The following is a 21,373-nucleotide window of genomic DNA, read 5'->3' on the forward strand; positions in this document are numbered from 1 at the left end:
CTCCGCGCCTCTGCAAACAGAGAAAACTGGGACAGGGCCACTGACAACAAAGTAGGACTACATTTTGATAGTGACTGACAGGAGAGAAAAAGAGAGAGAGACTCTCACTCGGGGGAATCCGACCAAATTTCGCTGGACATAAACAACAGGAGGCCTGTGACTCTTCGCACTCTAAGCACAATGAAGCTTTTGCTCCAATTGATATTCCAGGTCTGTCTAAATGCGCTTGCCAAGCCGTTTCTCTGGCACAATTTGTTACTGCAACAGTTGTTAACGAAATGGTTGGTGGTTAAACCCACCCTGTGCTGGCAAAGCTTTAAGTGTTTCAGTAAAATTAATTATTACTTTTTGTATTATATCACAAACTACTAGCATTGCAACTCATTTAATCTGTGCAAAGATGGTGCATTCCCACCAGCTGGCAGTTACTCAAATGAAAAATACTCCCGGGATGCTACATCCAATTCCCGGAAAGTCCTGGCAAAACCTTGAGGTGTGCGCACCCTACCTAATGGCCTGAACGCAATGGAAGGTTACCTGCATTCCTGGGATTTCTTATAAATATGCGAGTACGTGAAGAGATTTTCATTAAGGTTACCAAATATGTGGTGTACTCTAATTTGTATTGCACTAGCTAGGTGAGCAATATTAGGAACTTTATAGATCTGTTTTAACAATTCAATGGATTGAATAATGAGTTTATCATAGAGTACCCTTTTCCCCTATAAAGAATTCTTTATTCATCTAAATTGTTAAAAACATGAAATCGCCTTCCTTTAGTTTTCAAGCTAGTGTTTAGGTTTATACACATGGTTCTAAACATTTAAACAAAACATGTTTAAAAGTGATTAAGTGTCCTCGTGATTTTGGTAGCTAAATGGGAAATATTATGGACATTTTATGTAAAATATTATTTTTTTATTAGACTAGTTGGTTTTTGTAACAATGATCAATGGCCACAAGAGGTTATAATAATTGTTAGAAATTATATTTCATTACATATATTTATTGCATTATAGTATTATTGATTTAAAGTTACTGATTTGAATTATATAATTCAAGCTGACTATTTGTTTTGAAGGACTATTGGTTTAAAGGTATTAATCAATGACTGGAATGTGTACAAATCAGTAAGCACCTTATGAGAAGGTTATTGTAACATATACACAATTTAGCATTAGTCCCTTTAATTGTTGGTTTTATAGAACACACTCGTTTTCCTTTTTTTTATGTCCACTCCACCATGAGTAAGCCACAGCAGAGCGAAACGTCGGGTGTTTTGCAATAAAAATTATTTTCAATTGGATTAATCCATGCAAGAGCGAGTGCCCATTCATTCAGTCGGACATGCATGGCTGTATTTGGTGAAAAACGTAATGTATGTTTTATCAAGTGTCTGTTTGAAAGTAACTCCGCCTGTGGAAATGCATTCCTCGTTTGGTTGTTTTACTGGGACGTTTTTGATAACCTGAAGTTTGATAATAGATTATCTTATGATAGGTGAGTTTGAAGTGGCCCTGGTGGCTTACATTCTTTTAAGATTAAGCTGGATCTACATACGCAGAAGGGCCCATTTTATTTACAGTGTAAATTGCACTGAGAGGACCACCAAAGTGTGCACCTACGTGCAATTAAGACCCCCGAATCCTTTCTGTGCAGGGTGCTGAAGTTACACATGCATTCAGGCAAGCTCCTGTTTAGTCTTGTCACTTTAACACCCTGCACAGAAAGAATTCCCAAATTGTACGCAAGGCAGGTGGCGTTTGCGATGGGTTCCCATGGAATCTGCTACCTGTTGGCAGGTGCTGAAGGCTGGCAGGGTCCATCGGAATCCAAAGCATGCACGCCAGCAGGAAGACCACATGCTGATCCAGCTGTAGCAGGCAGGCAGGACGGACGGACTATGCGCAAACAGTACAATTATCCAACCCCCCGCCCCATCACCACTTGGGAAGTCTACACGCATGCGCAAAATCTTTACACTTCTTTCATGCATGCTTTTAGACTCAAAAAGGACCATCATAATGTTCCAACATAAGCGGGCCAAGTGTAAGGTCAGAGCCCCATTAAGGCCTATGTTTCCCCCAAATATATTTTCTATGCATACATCTATTTTAGGTTGTCCTGTTGCCTAGATACCTCTGCTCTTCAATCTCGTGGCACCAGTTTCACTTGAAGCGCAGGCTATAGTAGCGCCTGCTGACACCAATTCACCTCCTGCTAATCGGTGGTCTCTTGAGAAATGCGATGCAGGCGCTAGTGTCTGTACTGAACACTGCGGCAGCGACCCTCCCCCTTTGCCCTGCACATGGCGAGGGAAACATCTCATTGTGGCCTGCTGGCTGTGGGCATAACTAGCGGCACAGGCAGGAATAATGTAGGCTGTGGTTGCAGTGTACTGTGAGCACAGCGCCAGTGTGTCCAGCTCTGAGCACTGCATGAAAGAGCGCAGAAAAGATGACGATGAGAGGAACTTTAAATGTGTTTTCAGGACTATCACAGAAACATTCCCACATGTAATGATATCAAAGAAAAGATTGGGGCTGTACGAAAATTTAGACTTTGTTGAATTTTAAAAAGTACGACTAGAATTGGCATTCAAACCTTTGCATGTATCAGTGCTTCGCACCCATTATGTTCACCTTGAGCCAACAAAATGCAGGTTTTGCTATCTTTTTTTTTTTGTTGGACTAACTGGAAATATTATTATGAGATGAAACTATGCTTAATTTATAAAGTCCCACAGGCTTCTCCATCAGATGATGCAGAGAAAAACGTATTTATTGTTTGTGTGTTAGGCTCTTATACAATAAGAAAATACTGTTTCAAAGTGCCCGCAGGGGTGGAAAAAACATTAAAAACACAATATTTAAGAGCAGAGGGGGTTTGGGGGGGCAGAAGGGATGAACCTACTATGACTTGAGTATTCAGAATGTGCAACTACAGCAAGGAGGAGGGAAGAGGGGTTAAATGCTGGGGAGCCTGAGCTCATGGGTGAGCCACAGATGAAGTGCTAGACATATTATGTATATGATATGGCATTTATAACGCGCCTATACACAAGTGTTTCAAGGCGCGACGCAGCAAGGGAGGGGGGAACAGATTGAAGACAGAGACAGCGATCGTACTAGGCCAAGTGTCATTCAGATCTGAGTGCTACACAGACTGGGGCCATGGGAGGTGTACGTGCGAACATCCAGGGCTGAGGGGGTGCAGATGCACATGCTGTGGATAGACGGGAGCTGGCCAGAATTGGTGTGGGGGGGTCAGGGCCATGAGGATGCATAAGGCCCTAGGACACCAAACTGGGATTAGCAGAGGAGAGAAGAAGGGAAGGATGAGGAAAAGAGGAAAGTCTTTAGGAGCTCCCAGAATTTGAGATGATTCTGCTCATGGGGCAGAGGGAAGGGGAGGCCATTCCATGGAAGCGAGCCAGCCGAGGAAAGTGAACGGCCACCTACTGTGTTTAGAAAAACGCTTTACACACAGAGTTGGTGCCAGCAGAATGTAGTGGTCTAGAGGGAGATATTTAGTGAGCTAAAGTTGAACATAGAGCCTTGTGGATGATGATGTAGAGGGATTTAAATTTAATCCGTGCAGCAACCGGCAGCCAGTGAAGACTTTTTAGTCTAGGAGAGATGTGGCCTCTGGGCTTAATGCCAAGGGTAGGTCTTGCTGCCCTATTCTGGATTAGGTGGAGGGGTCACAGAGTAAAAGATGGTAGATTCAGGAGGAGGCTATTGCAGTAATCGATCCTAGATAGAACCAGGACTTGGGTCACATTGAGCCTGTGAGGGAAAGAGAGAAAAGGTCAAATTCATTTTTGAAGGAAGAGCTGGAAGTGGGACCTCTTGGCAATGTCCTGATTGTGAGGGAGGGAGAGCGAGCGAGAGAGAGGAGTCGAAGATGACCCCAAGGTTTCTGTCTTCAGTTGAAGACGCAGGGGGAGAGCCCAAGGAGGAAGGGGAGAGTGTGGGGAAGGAGGGAGCAGGGGTCCTAATGGGAAGGATCTCTGTTTTACAGGTGTTGAGGTAGAGATCGTTGGAGGTGCTCCAGGACGGTATGGCATATAGGCAATCCAGGATGATGGAGGATGCAAGAGGATCAGCAGAGAGTTTGAAAAAGAGCTGTGTGTCTGCGTAACACTGGAAGTTGGAGGAGAAGGCGGCGATGAGGCGTGTGCGGAGATGGAACAATGCATCAGCAAATGCAACTGTGGGGATGGAACAATGCATTAGCAAATGCAAATGTGGGGATGGAACAATGCATTAGCTTTCGAAGTGCACCATCTGATGAAGATTGTTCCATCTCTGCATTATATTACCCGTTGGTTTAGGGTCAAAGATTCGAATAGAAAGGTTTGAATAACAATACTTTCGAAACAAAAGGACCAAAAAAAAAATCGAACGCACTTTTCTTTTATTTATTTATTTATTTCTTGGCCAAAAATCCATTATTTTTACCTATACCAAAACCAACAAAAAATACATTAAAAAAAAAGCATTCTGTCTTTTTTTTCGTTCCTTTTGACTCGAATGTATTGCATTCGATCCTTTTGTTTTCGAATTAATGACTGGACACCTTACCAGTTACCCTAATATACAAATGTGCATTTTGTGGAATGTTCACAAAGAAATAGTGCACAATGGAGTTAAACAGCAATCTGGTTTCAGCAACCTGCCTCCCTTAAGCACAATCCCGCCTTGACTCTGAAGTTGGAAACTGTGGAAAACGATGAAACCCTCTAAGAATCAATTTTGAAGTCAAGATCCCCATTCACCTGTCGAAATAGTCTGGGCTGCTAACAGGCTTCCTGATAACATTGCTGATGCTGCGACAATTATCAAACCAATAGGTAAACAAACCGGTGTCATATACCTCAAAAAAGGATACATTTTCACATACATCAGCAAAAACTACCAAACATCATTCTCTATATGACAATTGCATTTATCTTGTGACAAACCCTAACCAAGGGTAAATAAGCCTGTGATTTGAATGCCAACAAAACTGCTTTTTACTAAGCAAGACTACAACAAAATGACTATTAGGCCTTTTTCATTCACGACCCGTGTACCACAGCACTGATTTTCGCTGATGTGTTTAGAAATGGAATGCCAGCGGAATGCTTATCGTCTTTCTTGGCAGGCGGTTAAAGGGTAGGAGTGTAGATGTGGGGACTGAGTGAGGAAGAAGTCCCTGCTATGAAAACCCCAAAAAGAAATGGCACTGGTGGATTTTTGTTTTTCTGCATTATTTTATTGTCTGCAAATCGCCCGCCTTTTGCTTTGAGAATTAAAATGACGCGATCATAGTTTGAGACCAAGTAGAGTTATGTACGTGACAAGAAACCCGTAAAGCTCCACATGTCTGAGTCCACTCATGGCAAATGTATCTGGAAAGACCTGTTCCATGGAGCAGCTTTGGCTTTTGAATTTATGAAGGATTTCCGACGGTGCATATGGAAAAATGAATTAATTTAACAACATTGTGGTCGCCGAAGCTACACATCATGGCGTCCAAATACTGGCTCGCACTTCAGCCCAAGAAGCCAGTAATGGCACACCCAGTCTGGCCGGCCAGGGCACCTTCAAACTTGAGGGAGTCCGCTTCTGTGACCAGTCTGAACCTTATAAGTATTTATTCACTTTATCGTCACCCTAATGTAAATGACAGCGTTTGAAATTCAGGGCAGCTGGGAGATACTTTGCTCCTGCTTGTAGCCTAGAAGAGCCTGGTTTGCTTGACATAAACAGCTACGAGGAGCTACTTTTGGCTCCCCAGGCTAACGGATGCCGAACATAGAGACAGACCTATGTGACATTAACTATTTGTGGTTGGGATGATCTATAAATAAAATGTAGGACACATCTGTATGGCTTTAAAAGCATGCGTGTCGTAAACAATGGGAACATGACATGTTCGCTTCTTATGTAGAAGTTGGATTTGCGAAACGCTATGTACTGGCTCCTTGTTCACCAGTGGTAGCTCCTGTTGAAACATAGATGATGGATACCCAGGAGAAGCTTTTAGCTACTGTTTATCCAATCTTAATTTCAATCCGTGAAATGCACGTCCGTTAACACACTCCTTTTAGTGCATTCTACACGATAATTGATCGCAACCTGTTTGGGGATTCTGTACAGGACACACGGATTTCAAATGTGTATATGAGCATTCAGGGGCCTACCTTGCCCAAAAGATGAGAAGACAGGTGCCCATGAGCTGGCATTACTTTCACTGCCTCACCCACCCCGCCATGAGGCTAGCTCAAGCACAGCGCACTCTCCTTGGGAGCATGAAAATGCTGCGAGCCATGGGTTGGATATCCCAAACTGCCTTGCCACCTCCTCCCCCCAGTAGTCTATACATTGAGAACACGAGTAGATTGTAATGGTGACATCAATTATTACACGGCTTTGAAGCCGGAGGAAGCACTATATAAATGGACTAATTGTCATACTCTCCTACTTGCCCGTAGGTGTAGCCAGTGTTTAATGTTTCTTTGGTTTATTTTGCGTTTTAATATTGCGCCACTGTGCAAACAAAGGAGCCTAGGGGATGTGGGTAAGCGGAATAGTATTGTCGAAGGGTCGCCAGGGGTCTAGAAGACTTTGTTAAACTAGTGGGATTTGAATAGCCTAAAGCACCGCTGCTATACCTCTCTAAGGAATTGCTCAACCAAGAGGTGTACAAGAAGGGAAATTAAAGGATTTCATTGCTGAACCTCATTAAGTAACAAACCTGAGTACAAAAGGATAAGCCAATGGCAAGCACAGGTTGATTGATGTGCTTCGAATGCATAGCACGCTACAGCGTTTTTGCGTGTGAAGTGGCTGAGGCAGGACGAATAGGAGGAGGAAGAGGTAAATAGATACACCCCTTGAATACACCTCCGTGAAGGAGAGGAGAGGGGTGAACCAGGAAAACATGCAAAGGCCTGCTTGTGTGGAACAGAGTTCTGGATATGTGCGTGTGTGTTGGGGGGGGTGGCGGGGGGAGGTGCTAATCCACCACACGTGGATCCGGCAGGCATGGGTCCCATTACCTGCTGTTCCAGTTCACCTCGTTGTGTGATTCTGGGCCAATACTTGGGGGCTCATTTTCCATTTAGCCGTAACGTTATTGCAAGGCGTAAAAGTCTTGAGGCTTTAACGCTTCGCAATCACGGCACGGCTCATTTTCAATTATTTGTATGGCGGAGCGCAACTTGCGTTTCCGCTGCTCACTTCCTCTCTGCCATACAAATGCTCCAGCATCGCAAATGCTGGAGTTCCCTATGGAGTCTGCCTGCTTTATGCACAAGCATAAAGCAGGCAAACCACATGTGTATCCATTGTACACGCTCTGTGCCATGCGAGCGTGGCAGTGTGCGTTGCGTGTACACTGACAATTAAACTCTCCCAGACATGCAGGTTAAATTTCAATTGGGAACACTGTTTACCATGCACACATGGCAAGCAGCGTTCACAAACAAAAGTAAACGCTGCCTGGCATGTCAGACATAGTTTACTCAATTTGCAGTAAGGAGTGCAAATGTAAAGGGCAAAAGGCGGTATTCACTCTTGTAAGCCGCCTTTTGCCCGTTACATTTGCACCCTGCAGCGCAAAGGAAGAAAATGTGGCAGCGGGGAGACGATTACAGTACAGTGTAAACACAACAGCCCCCCAATGTTAAATTACCATTTTTGGCAACATGAGCCCCTTAGTCTTCCTGGACTACGTTTTACATATCTGTCAAAATGGTGAGAGCTTAAAAAAATATCAATACTGGTATGCATTGCCATGTACATAAATGGACTGGGCTAGACAGAGGGCGGGCGAGGATTGATCATTTTGTGGATCTGTCCATGAGGGGCCGAGAGCCAGACCTGCTAAGGCTACTGTGGTCGTGGGGGGTAGAGCGACCTGTGGGCTGATTTGGTGCATGAGCATCAAGGCGACCCCGTCATAATCCCAGGTTACCGGATGTGTGGGAAATGCATCTACCTCTGGTGATTGTTTATATTTTCTTTGATTGCTTTTCGTTCATTAAATCATGGCCGCCCGTTATGTTGCCCCTCAAGTGGTATGAACTTAAACACCTAAACTCTAGCCAGCATAGACATGGATGAGGGGTCACGGGCTTTGTAGTCCAAAGCATTGGAAAGTCTTAAATAAGCATGCTCTGCTCATGAAAATAAGAGGCACTGGGAATACTGGAGGAAGAGGGAAATGAGCTAGGGCAGTAGCACTGAAACTAGAGCCGCCCGAGGACTGAGGGGGGCGAGGGGAGGGAGCGAGAGGGCAGAAGAGGGGGAATGTTATTGATTACTGAAGTTTGAGTTTAAAATCTTGAAGGAAATGTGAAACTAACTGATGTGAAGAGAAGTGAACATGTGATCTGAGCTGTTCAATACAATTTTTGGTTGGAAAAGTAAATACATAAGAGAAATAAAAGAAACAAGGGAACACATGGTTAAACGAGTGCTTTTCTTCATTTCATGGGGTCGTTTTTTTGTGGATCTTTATTTATTAAATAAAACTGGTTTTCTCCGTCCAAACATCTGCCAAACTATTTAGTATCATGAAAAGTGTACAATTTAATACAACCATAGACCCCAGAGCTCATGGGAGGAAAGCAAGAAGTGTCCCGGATGTTTTGCACAATGTTGCAAACGGCCAGAACATATCAGCACAAACATCCTATCATTGCAGTTAACATTCCCTAAAAAATTAAAATGCATGGAAATATTTAGGTGATTTTTTTTTATGAAGTCTTTGTTGAACCTCTTAAATGTACCACACAATATAACCAATAATCTTATATTAAGCGTTTACATTGCGCACACGCCCAACTGAATTCTCTTTTGGCGCATAATCCCAGATGTTGGCCTCGCCAGTGGTTCTTATTTAAGGTATCGACTCTGGAAGGATGGCGGCCTGGGTAAGGATTCGATTCTGTGACTGGTCGATAGAACTCTGAAGTGAGGAATTAATTGGCTCGCTGACCTACTTTGCCCATGGTATGCACGTTATTTTCTATAACGTAACTCTCGCAATGCTTGCAGATTCTGCCACCTTGTGGCTGCAATCATAAGCAAACATGTAATTCCATAAAGTGACCCACCTGCAGCATCAGTGCTGTGGTTACACAAAGTCTGCCATTTTAGGAATGCCAATGGAAGCGATCGGGTTAATCCATTCATGTTGTCAAGCGGCATAATCAGCACGAATGGCATTTCACCAGAATTCCAGTGGTAGCGGAAGGGACATCACATACCCCATGACATCACAGGAAGTGACACCACAAAAGAAGAAACAGCAACATGTATGATTAATACAGTTTTTAACTGAAAATATGAACTGTGGCGCTGCCTGAAGTGGGTACTGGGTTCAGTCCTGAGGGCACAGGCAGCAGAGCAATCGTAGGCTATCAGCACTACTTTCTTGTGCCAGCAGTGCCTCCTATAGGCAGTTACTGCCATCGTGTATCTATTAATGCTTCAGGTATAGTCATAATATGCGAACATACTACCTCACATGCCAGGCACCTCTCTATGATGCTAAATGTAGCCTCATCTACCCAATGAGCGCCGCCCTATGCCAGGGTAAGCCTCGTGGAGCATGTATAATCACATGCAAGCTGCAGCCTCACAGGTCCAAGTGCTCTGATCATACACATGCCAGGTCCAGCCGCAATCACCAGAGTAGTGTCATCTTATGACAAGTAAACCTTCTAGGCTAGATAGATGAAGCAGCTAGTTAAAAACGATGACTTGCAACAAGTGATCACAATATGTGAAGTTTAGGTAAATGTTGCATCATGAGGCTAAGTGATTAAACCCAGGATCACACATGTTGGTCAGATGGAAAAAGTGAGATTTGTGCCCAGGTGACCAGTTTCACCGCCCCCAATGTACCCAGTAGATACTACGATTTCTGCACCGAGTTCTTTCATGAGCCGAAAGAGTAATGCTTTTTATAAATCAGATAATGAAAGTACCAAACCTCATAAATTAATGTAAAAGTATAAAATGCATTTGAATGAAACCTGTTGGTTTGCAGGATAAACAGTTACCAGTGGCAGGTGCTTGATTCACTGAGATATTTACCAGCCCTTTCCACATAGTGCATAAAAAAAGGTAACTTCCTAAATGTACAAATGCACATAGAGAAAAGTGATTTTTTACAGTTTGCAATGAAGCGTCATGCATAGGGCCTAACATGTCAAACTTAAACTGCGAAAATAGGAATGTCGCGCGCCCACTGAGACTGTATAGAGGAATGCATGTCCCAATACAGTAATGACTCCGGCAGGTGCTACTGTGCAAAGTACGTCGTTTTTGTGCCAATGGCCAGAGCATGCTCCCCTTCAGAAATTGCTTCGAGTGGTGGTTCCCACTGGGCAAGCAGTCAATCATTTTCAAGGCGATTGGGGCCAAACACACTTGAAGTGCCAAAACCAAAGCGATTTATTTCCAGCCTGCAGAGTTTTTTCACTCCGCAGTAAACCACTCTGACTTGTACGTGTGAGTTGCAGTAGTCCAGGTGTCAGAGGGGCATTGCCAGGGGTATCAACGCGATTGCCAGGGGTAGCAGCTGGTATCCCTCGCAATCTCTAATTGATTTCCATGAACGTCAATGATGCAGGTAAACTAGATCTGCCACTTTGCTGCTGCCAAATTATGATGTTATTCTGTTAGGGGATCCATGCTGCTACACCTATGCTATGGGTGCCTCATTCTATGTGTCCCCTTTCTCTAGTGTCGGCCTCTTTCTTATTGGCGAGGGTGCAGGGAGAAACGTCAGAATAAGGCTTTCCACGATGTTGTCTGATTTTCTGTCTGGAAACTCTGCATGCTGCATCTAACTCACTAAAATGATGATTTCTTCCACTGAACCACTCGTGGTGGTGCTGCTTGATTTCTCGATATCCAGTCAAAAGCCTGTATAACAAATTCTGACTGTCTCTGCATTGTGTGCTGTTTCAGGGGCACGGCGGACTGGTTCGGTGTGAGCAAAGACAGCGATGCTACTCAGAAATGGCAAAGAAAAAGCCTACGTCACTGCAGTCAGCGCTATGGAAAATTAAAACCTCAGGTCATCCGAGAAATGGATCTCCCCAGCCAGGATAATATTTCTCTGACCAGCACCGAAACCCCCCCTCCCCTCTATGTGGGCTCTGCGCAGCTTGGCATGCAGAAGGTGAGAACACTCTTTTCTTTGTCATTCTGGGCTGTTGTCGTTGACTTGGGGCATTGGTCAGAAAGGCTACAACGATAAAAAAGAGGACATCATTTTGAATTGAACACATGTACATTTGGCATAGGGGGCATCTGAAGTTGTATCACATTCTTGGGTGAAATCTCCCCATGCCAGTTTTACAGTAGATAATCTGGTCTATATCGTCAGCTTTTCTATACCTGTTAAGGATTCCAATCGGGCGTCACACACTTGACCAGGACAGTTGGTCTTAGCCTGTGATGTGGTGCTCAATAGGAATGCTTTTTCTTTAATTTCAACTAATTCAAATTGAGCCGGTACCCATTTGGTCTCACACCCCATTTTACAAATACCCCGGGTCACAATGGACCATGAACCAGGTCGGTTGGTGAAAATGCAATATTTATTTATTTTTAAAAATAAATAAAAATCACACACATTTTTATGTTGGACAGCAATCGCCAATGGGGTGATAATGACAATGGAAATGGAATCAATGCACTTGGTTAACCTTCTAGTAGACCATATTCAAAGCACAAGTGAATAGGAGCACTTTTTGAATTAGGACAGATAGCACCCAAGGTAAGGTTTCCCCCTGCAATGTTCCCTCAATCCGCCAGTAATCGAAGCAGCAGGTAGTCAGGGATAAGAGGCAGCAAACGGAATCAAAATCCGACCTTCCCTCACAAAATAAGAGGATTTTAAACCCTTTGCAAAGGCCTAAAATGACACTCGGATTTTGAAAAATAATTAATTTTATGTGTGTTAAATAATGATATACATATGTTTTATCACAGTATCAGGGATGTTACCTCACTATCAACCACAGGCAAGGTATCACAAAAGCATACAGTTCACAAAACACATTGGGCCTCATTACGAGTCTGGCGGTAACCGTGCTGGAAAAACTGGCAGGCTACCATCGGACCCGTATTACCATTCCGCCTCTCTGATTCCCGGAATCACCAGGGCATTATGACCCCGGTGACCCGGGAATTCCAGAGGCGGAATTCTGTAAATCCCCATTCCCATGGAGTCAATGGAAACACTGGTTCCATCTATGACGGAGCCGGTGTTCCATTTGCGCCTGCAGGCGGGTGGTGTTACTCCCGCCAGGTCGGACCTGGTGGGAGTGACACCTCCCGCCTGCAGGAATCTGAATCAGCCGATCTAGAAAGAACGGTGGCAGCGTTTTTACCGCCACCGTTCTTTCCGGACCGGCAGGGTTGTAATGAGGCCCACTGAAATTGAAAACCCAGTGCAGCCGAATTCACACATGGGAAGGTTGCATTTTTTCTGGTTTGCAGTTTTAAATGCAAAAACATATTTTTGAAAAAACGGGTGAAAAACACTGAATCGGAATGCGGTTTTTGGGCAGGGGTATAAATGCGCAGCACAGGGACAATATAAAAGTGAAAGGTGGGCTATAGCTGGAGAACAGAGATTTGGAAGGTAGAATGAGGTTCGTTTTTAGGAAAATAGAGCAGTGAAAAAGAGAAAATCGGTTTTAAAAATGAAAGGCAAATGTTACTTAAACTAAATTATTTAGACTATATTGTTAAAGAAAGCCATGGTACGTTCAAAGATTGATTCACAACGTTAACTTTTGCCTGCCGTGTTCAGATCTATGTGGGAATTAATTTAAATTACTCCAAATATCACTAATGAGTTACAAGTTGAGGTGAATAAAAGAGTTTCGCTAACACTAGGAAACAAGAACAGGGTGCACAGAAAATTGGAACAGTCTATACAAGTTATCAGGATATGGATAGGGTTGCTTTGAGAGTGGAACAAAGACAAAAGTCAAGATTGGGTAGACTATGTGTTATGGGATGGGGATACTCACAGTCCACTCTTAAATTTGGGATTAGGAACAGTCAACTAGGTTCTGGACTCCAGGGCTCGGATCACCAGGTAGCAGCGGACTCTCCTAGCAGAACAGCTGGTCCTGTCTGGTCACCGGATAATCAGGACAGCTGGATGGCAGGGTCGCAGCAGGCATGCAGTTAGTGGGCAAAACACCTGTCTGGTTTCAGGATGCTTCCCAAAAGAACACCACAGAAATTCCCTTTGGCTATTGGGATTCTTTAGTGGGATCTCTGGATTGAGGCCTTGCTAGGATGGTCAGCAGTGCTTTGGCCTTGCAGTGGAGTTTGGAATCAGCTATGCTTTGGCTTTGCAGTGGGATCTGGAATCAGCTATGCTTTGGCTTTGCAGTGGGATCTGGAATCTGGCAAGGTGAAGGTAGAAGATCAGGAACGCAGGCAATTCAGGAAAGAGTCTGTGTAGAGTTTTGTCAGCCACCCTTTTTGTAGAGCATGGTGACATATAATTATACGGCAGGGCAGGCTTAGCTAAGCACACCTCTAAACAACTGGATTGGTCAGGGGAGATATTTACCGCCTTCCTCTCCGCTGGTTGGGTTTCAAGGGCATGATGTCAAATTTGGGGTGAGTTTTACAATGTCCAGAACTTCCCACCGTTACTTTAGCTACAATTCAGTTTTGCCATGAATGGCACATTTGTACAGTTGGGGCCTTTTAACAAATTACATAAGCAGGTTACACATTTTATGCAGAACATGCCAGTCCAACTCTACAATTTGTAAGACATTGTTTCGCCCTTCTGATAATTTTCAGTCATTTTTAGTATGAAATAATCAACCTAAAATTTTATAACTACATGTGTGTTTGGATTATCATCATGCATGTCAGTATTGAATTTTACATTGGCATCATGTACACTTTCCATAGAATACCCAATTCTCTGCAATGTCTATTCCCTATATGGCAGTGAAGGCTACAACGTCTTAATTTAAAACCCACAAAAGAACATTAAAACTGTTAACATTTTACATTCCTGCGAATTTCTGTTGCAAAAATAACCGTCCTCAAAGTTTCTTAAATAAAAGTCTTTTGAAAGAAATGGGCATCCTTTGTCCTTCACTTGGATATTTTTTTTTTCTCTTTATATACCTCCAATTGTCACTTAAGCCCAGTGTGTGGAGGGGTTTTCCTAGTTTTATCGAAGGTTTATGGACGTTTCCACTTCACAGGTTGGTGTCCCGGAACTTCCATTGTCAGAGGCCTCAGCCCAGACGCAAGTCTGCCAAGGTAGCAATTATCACTTGTGTGTTCTAGCATCTACTGCTGCTGGCAACCCCCAAGCAGAAACCTCTTTGGGGCTGATTTCCCCCACTGCAACAAATGCTATTTAATTCCTTATTTTATTTATTTTGGTTATAAATCAGAATAAAGCCCATTGAATAAGATCTCCCATGTGTGTTTCACAGCACAAAACCCCTTCACATTCTTGGATAAGGGCAGGTCCTTATCCAACATACACTTTTAAGCAAGTATTTTCCTTACTTTGCAAAAGTACATTTTAAATGTGTGGTGACTACCTTTTCCTTGCAAATTCAATTTTTAGTCTTCCATCTGAATTCCTGCAATGTTTTTTAGCCATAGTTAGCTTCTGGTATGCAGCAATGGGTTAAAACACAGAGGGACTGCAATTGACATAGGCCCAGAGAGCCAGGGCCTTTTTAACACATTGATCTTTGCCATTTTGTAGCCAAAAAGTAATTTGTTTCCCGTGTAGCAGAAGTAGAGCTTCTTTGATTTCTTCAGATCTGAACAACAGCCTGTCATTCAGGAATACTGCTCTTGTCTGCTGGAGCATAGTGTGAATGTGGATAAGCATGGCAAGGTCTCATTAATACAAGTATTGTGATGGGGAAAAGAGGAAAAAGCATCAGAGCAGCATCATTTTTAAATGTAAATATTTCCCCTTTTCAATGGGAACTTTGGGCTTGCAGCAAAGTAGCGCTGCTTTTTCACTCCCCTTCTTTTGTACATGTAAGAACACGCTGGCAGGCTTCCTCAGTGTGCCCCCTTGTTCCATCCTGCCCAATATGTGTTTGGCAAGATGGTGCAGCCATCTTTCTGTAGCTGAAAATGCAGTTTTGGTGAGAGGCAGTTGTGCTCACAGGAGCCAGCACAACCATTTTGCTGCTTCTGCTGAAGTGCACCTTGGTTAGGAAAGCTGAGTGGGTAAATATATCCCACATACCTGCTGTTCCTCCAATTTTGCGTAGTACTAAAGCTGGACCTAATAGGGAAGTTTGTAGGTAAAGGCATTTCTCAGACACCCCCTGCAGGTTGGCACAACATTTACCCCTAGAAACAGTAAATTGCCCTGCGCAGAGTCGGTGGGTAACAAGAAATTGGCACCTTGGCAGATATACTTTCAAAAGTTAGAATGTCACTGGGCATTACTTATTTAAACAGAAGTCACTTATGGAATACAGTTCAACACATCTCTTATATTGCCAACCTGAGATAATTGAGAAGGGAGCAGGCAATCCATGGTGAATCAGCCAGGAAAAGGTCACACAGTGCTGGCCTAAATTGTCTAATGCCTACTTTCCACAATAAGGGTACTATGGTAGATGTCCTTATCCTTGAATAAACTGGGCAAAAAAAGATGAAGGGCATCAGATCTTCTGAAGGAGCATTACATAATAAACAATGTAAATCATTTGTATTGAATAAACCATTTCTATGCCATTTCCCAGTAATCGCTGAAGGGGTAATACATTAAACCTTGTCCTGGGAATCAAAACCCATTTCTATTTGTAGTTGGTCCATAATAGGTATTCTGAGGTCTTGTTAGATGATGCAGCTATATACGAATGTTTAGCTAGTTTCACTGTCTCAATTGCTCTCCATAATGTATGTGGACTTTCACTTTCTCGACAATAGAAATATGTATGCATCTAATTCAACCAAAGAGAGATATCCCATATGGACCCTCAAAATGTCACAGATCAAAGATCTTAAACATTGGCGCATTTTCCCTGCATGTGCATCGCAGAAGGGTTTCTGAGCAAGAGGCAGTCCGGGAACTAGAGGTGCTACTTTCTTGAAAGGTGGGAAGGGGGACATTTTAGGTTCAACTGAGGGTCAAATGTAATTGAAAACGCCTTTGAAAAGCATAGAACACAATCAATTAACGGGAGTAACATACATTCAAATGTCTAGTTCAAGGCCTCGGAATCATCATGCCTTAACTGTCAGGGTTGCTTATTGATCTTCTCCTTAAGTTGTAGACTTCCCATTTGACCTGAAATGCCAAACTCAAGTTCTTTTCCTTGGTTGCTTCTGTATCACCACCCACGTTTGTGGAGATTACTTGTTGTTCTCCCCAGCTGTCCCTTTCCCTATATTCTGCAGTGAACAATTAACAAAAATGTGAAACATTAAAAACCTTCTCAGAAGCGCACTTCTTAACTTTCAAGTGAAAATGCCTCAAATCATTTTAGATGAAATCCTTAATTGTCATATTTACCATTCAAACATATTCAGCAAAAAGCTTGATATAACTGAAAATGTGTCGAGCAATATTTAAATTTCCAGTATTCATAGCCATGCGATTTTACATTTGCACACCATTTATCTGGGTGATATTCATCCCTTTCTTCTGTGGTTTGAATGCATTTCCTCACACCTGAACCCAACTCACCACATGCAGAATTCCTCAAATGCCATCTTGAAAACTAAGACTTATGGGATACGCAGTCTTAGCAGACCTGTATGCCAAAACAAAGGTGTCATAAGCCTAGAAGTCATTACATATATAGAAAATAAATTGCATTACAATTCTATGTTTCAGTCATTCATTAGTTAACAATATCATGATGAACATTACAAAAAGACCAACCAATTCAATGTAATGGCTTTAAGTAAACAATTGTCGATAAAAACAATTGACATTCACAAGTGTGTTCATACCAATAGGAAAAAGAGCACAAAAATACTTAATCCAGTGACATTCTCACTGATGTAGTTTTAGCAATCGCTTACCACCATGCAAGTGGTGTTCAGTATGGTCCAGCACCTGAAAATGTAATGGAGTAAACAGTATGTTACATGTCCTAAGAATGCCATGCTACCAGTAATGTAGGTCCTCCATCATATTTCTGATTTATGTTCGTGTATACGATATCTAACGCTCCTTGAAGTTTCTCCCACATAAACTTTGCCATACAGATATTTCAACAAATAAATTAGAAGCCTGGCAAGACAAGGAGTGAGCTCTTTCAAGGTAATTTCCCTGATAGGTAATAGGTGAATTGCTTTTGGTCCTTTAATAACATTGTTCCACACCTAACACAAAAGGCAGGACTATGTGCCTTTCTTCTGCATTAAGAAAAATGTGACTATCTTCTTTGATATGATATGGCTTTTGTAACGCGCATATACACAAGTGTTTCAAGGCGCGATGAGGCAGGGAGGGGGGACAAAGGGAAGACAGACAACGATCTTACTAGGCCAGGTGTCATTCAGATCGCGCAAGTGCATGGGAAGAGGGGAAGGGAAAGTGCAAGGGGAAAGGGAGAGGGGAAAGTGCAGTACAGGGGTAGTAGAATAACAAGATAAATAATAAAGGGCCAGCTGGTGGCAAGTGCAAGGTAAGTGCAGACAAGTGCTGGGAGGGGGGCTGTAGGGATGCAGTCCTGCAGTGCAGAGGTTGCCAGGAAGGCAGTGCAGGGGGCAAGTGGCTGGGCCAGGGACCGAGAACAGTGAGAGTGGCCCAGTGCAGATTCAGTGCAGTTTCAATCAGGAATTTAGCAGGGGAGAGGGGGAGAGAAAGCAGAAGCAAAGAGGAAGGTTTTGAGGTGCTTCCGGAACCAGAGATGGTTCTCCTCAAGTTTCAGAGAGGCAGGAAGTCTGTTCCAGAGTGAGGCCCCTGCCGCGGAGAGAGATCTACCCCCAACTTGTTGCTTGGAGAAGCGGCTGACCCTGAGGGATTTGGAGGCGGATGAGCGAAGAGCTCGAGAAGGAAGATATTTAGGAAGAGAGAGTTGAAGGTATTTCGGCCCCAGGCCCCAGAAGGCCTTGTGGACAATGCAGAGGGTTTTGTACTTAATCCTCACAGCCACTGGGAGCTAGTGCAGAGATTCCAGTCCTGGAGCGATACGGCCCCTGGGCTTGAGGCCAAGGACAAGTCTTGCAGTCCTGTTCTGGATGAGTAGCAGAGGGCGGAGAGTAGAGGAAGGCAGATTTAAATAGAGGCTGTTACAGTAGTCCAGCTTGGAGAGAACCAGGGCTCTGGAGACAGTGAGCTTCTGGGGGAAGGAGAGGAATAGTATCTGCTCTTAGCAATTTGTTTCTTAATAAAGGATTATCATTTGCACCAAGTTCGAATACTAACTTTGTTGATTTCCAAATTGACATGTGTAAGTTTGTCAGAAAACTGAAATTCAAGACATTTTTTGAAACATAAGTGAAAACATTTGTACCTAAACCATCAATTAATCCTTTGAGTACCGTCACTATGGAAAACATTTAGAACACACATGTATTAATGTCTTTAGAATCGGACACATATCAAGACAAGGGATCAGCTTGCTGTGCTCTGAATTTGGAATGCAGGACAGACATTTGGAGTTGGTGGAAATGAAACCTCAATCGAAATGTACTCCAACTCCCTAATGAGTGTCATAGAGACATTCCATCAAGCTATTATTCAAGACATTCACAAACATTTAGGCAAAGAAGGTAATAGTGGGAGGTGGCCTTGAACGAATTTGAGTACAGAGGAATTGCGAGCTTTGAATCGACTCTCTGGGGATACCAATGTTATAATTAAGGAGGCAGACAAAGGGGGCAATATTGTTGTTCTGAATACAAAAGATTATATAAACATGGGCAAACAAAAAAAATCAACCCACACCAAGGTCTTATCAAAGTCTGAATACTAACCCAACCAGAAGGATTGTTCAAGACCTGCAAATCCTGATACAGGAATGGCACGGCTTAGGCTACTCGACGGATGAAGAAAAACGCTTTTGCAGTAACAGAACCAAATATGCCCACATTATATTTCTTACCCAAAATACATAAAACTTATGAGGTCCTTCCTGAAGTTCTACGTCTCATGAGTGGAATAGGTTTTGCCACAGAGGGAATGTCTCAGTACATATGTAATGCACTTAAGAAACACGTACTCTCAATGCTATCTTACATCACAGATAGTATTCAGGTGTTGGAATTTTTATGAGATATACACTAGCAAGATGGTTTCCGTCTAGCAACCTTGGATGTAACGGCACTTTACACAAGCATTGACTATGAGTTGGCAATCAAGGCAGTAGATTACACTTATCGGAATTTCTCAGCATCATACCGTATGCATGTGGATATGTTGAAAATGTTTTTGAGATTTATACTCGTCAATAATGTGTTCGTGTTTGATGAAACGTATTATGTGCGGACTCATGGGGTGGCTGTGGGAGCCAAATATGCGCCGTCACTTGCTAATCTATTTATGGCACAGTTTGAGGGGACCCATGTTCTTAACAGTGTTTTTTCTCAGAACATTATTATATGTAAGTGATACATAGATGATATTTTCATCATATGGCATGGGTCCTCATAACATTTTGACAATTACATCTCTAATGTAAATGATAATTCTTTTGGGATTACACTATCAGGCCACTGTGGCGCGACAAGTATCGATTTTCTTGATCTCTATTTTGCCATTATAGATGGTAGGATTGAGACCAAATATTCTGCAAACCTACAGAGGTGAACTCTATGCTGCATGCTCTAAATTGCCATCGCAAATCCACAATGAACTAAGTACCCAGTGGAGAATTTTTCAGAGTGCGGCGTAACTGTAATAACGATGATGACTTTAACAAAGAATGTTACCTCTTAGCGGAAAGGTTTCGCCTGAGAGGTTATGACCAGGATATCATTGATCAAACACATTCTAGATTGAAAAAAAATAACCGAGCAACAATGTTACATCCTGTCACCAAGAAAACAGTTCTACCAAGGAGCATTGATATCATTACTAAATTCCCTCAGGATTCACACCTGCTATGCAAGTTAGTCCACAAACCTTGGAACCTGTTATTTTGGATCAGGATCTATTACCTTTTTTGGCAGACCAACCCAGATTTGTGTTCACAAAAGCACCAACCATCAAAGACAAATTGAGCCTGTCCTTTTTGGATACAGGTGCAATGGGACAACCTAAGGGCAGCGATTGGCTGAAAACTGCAAAAGGTTTTTTCAAATGCGGCACTTGTACCATGTGCAGATATGCACATGTGGACTGTACAGAATTCACAGACCAGAATGGGGCAAAGGTTATGATTAAAGATCAGAATTAGAGCGCATTTAGCAAGTCTAAAGAGTCAAGACCAGAAGGTACCATTAGCTGTGCATCGGCAAGAAAATCACCAGCTTGCAGACAAAACCGATCTGCAGTTTATTGGTTTGATAGCAGGGGAAAGATGGGAGGAGATGTGAAAACTAAATGAAGGCAAATGGAATCTAAATGTATTTGCTTTTTGCGCAGTACTAAACTGGGTCTCAATACAGACCATGAAATGTATGTCTTCTTCTGATACTTAATGGCACTTTATCTTGCAAGTGCATCCCATTTGGACAACAGTGTCAATGGATTTGTACAGCATGTGGAGATTCTACAAGTGCCTTTACAATCCATCTGCTGCAGTTACTAATGTATTACAATCAGTGTGTTGATTTTGACTATCACTATATTCCATTCTTATGTTTCCGTGCACTTACACTGTTTCAATTCAATATGCGGGATAATTTGCAGCGTCTATTTTTTAGTGTGCTATTTGATATTATGGAGGAGCATTTAATTGGAAAGAAGCATGTATTGCCTGGTCTGTGCAAGTTAATTTAAATTTAGTGATTTGAGAATCCACGGCTAAACGTACTAGTGGGCCCTGGGAAGGATTAATTCAACCCATGAACACCTCACACAATGTAATCCACACATACTTGATTAGGAATGATGATGCATTCATGCAAATTAACAACTAAAAGGAATTAGGAATTACGTTTTTAAATAACTCGCATTATAAGCAGGGTAAAACTGTTTTTAAATCAGTTTGAATGAGAACCAGTGTTATACCATTTGTTATATGACAACATGACAGGCACCGTCGCTGTGCGTGACACGTGTAACGCCACACACATTACGTGCATGACGTCACACTCCGATTTGAGCAACAACATAGTAATATATGGCTATGTGCAAATACACAATGCATGCGGGACTGAACCCATCGACTAGGAGATTAATTACTTTATGAAGGGAATATGTATACAATAGTAGT

At 42.7% G+C, this 21,373-nt stretch overlaps 1 protein-coding gene across 2 annotated transcripts in view; it reads left to right on the forward strand.

The window, feature by feature from the left end:
* Positions 1 to 21,373, forward strand: part of RHBDF1 (rhomboid 5 homolog 1) — a 608,603-nt gene that overhangs the window by 299,484 nt on the left and 287,746 nt on the right. For both annotated transcript variants that reach the window (XM_069647898.1, XM_069647899.1), the window contains one exon: positions 10,974 to 11,187. In XM_069647898.1, the coding sequence (XP_069503999.1) occupies positions 10,974 to 11,187 (214 nt within the window). The remainder of the gene's footprint in view (positions 1 to 10,973; positions 11,188 to 21,373) is intronic.

This window comes from Ambystoma mexicanum, chromosome 2q, assembly GCF_040938575.1.
Source record: "Ambystoma mexicanum isolate Mex_15411 chromosome 2q, UKY_AmexF1_1, whole genome shotgun sequence".
Taxonomy (NCBI): Eukaryota; Metazoa; Chordata; class Amphibia; order Caudata; family Ambystomatidae; genus Ambystoma; species Ambystoma mexicanum.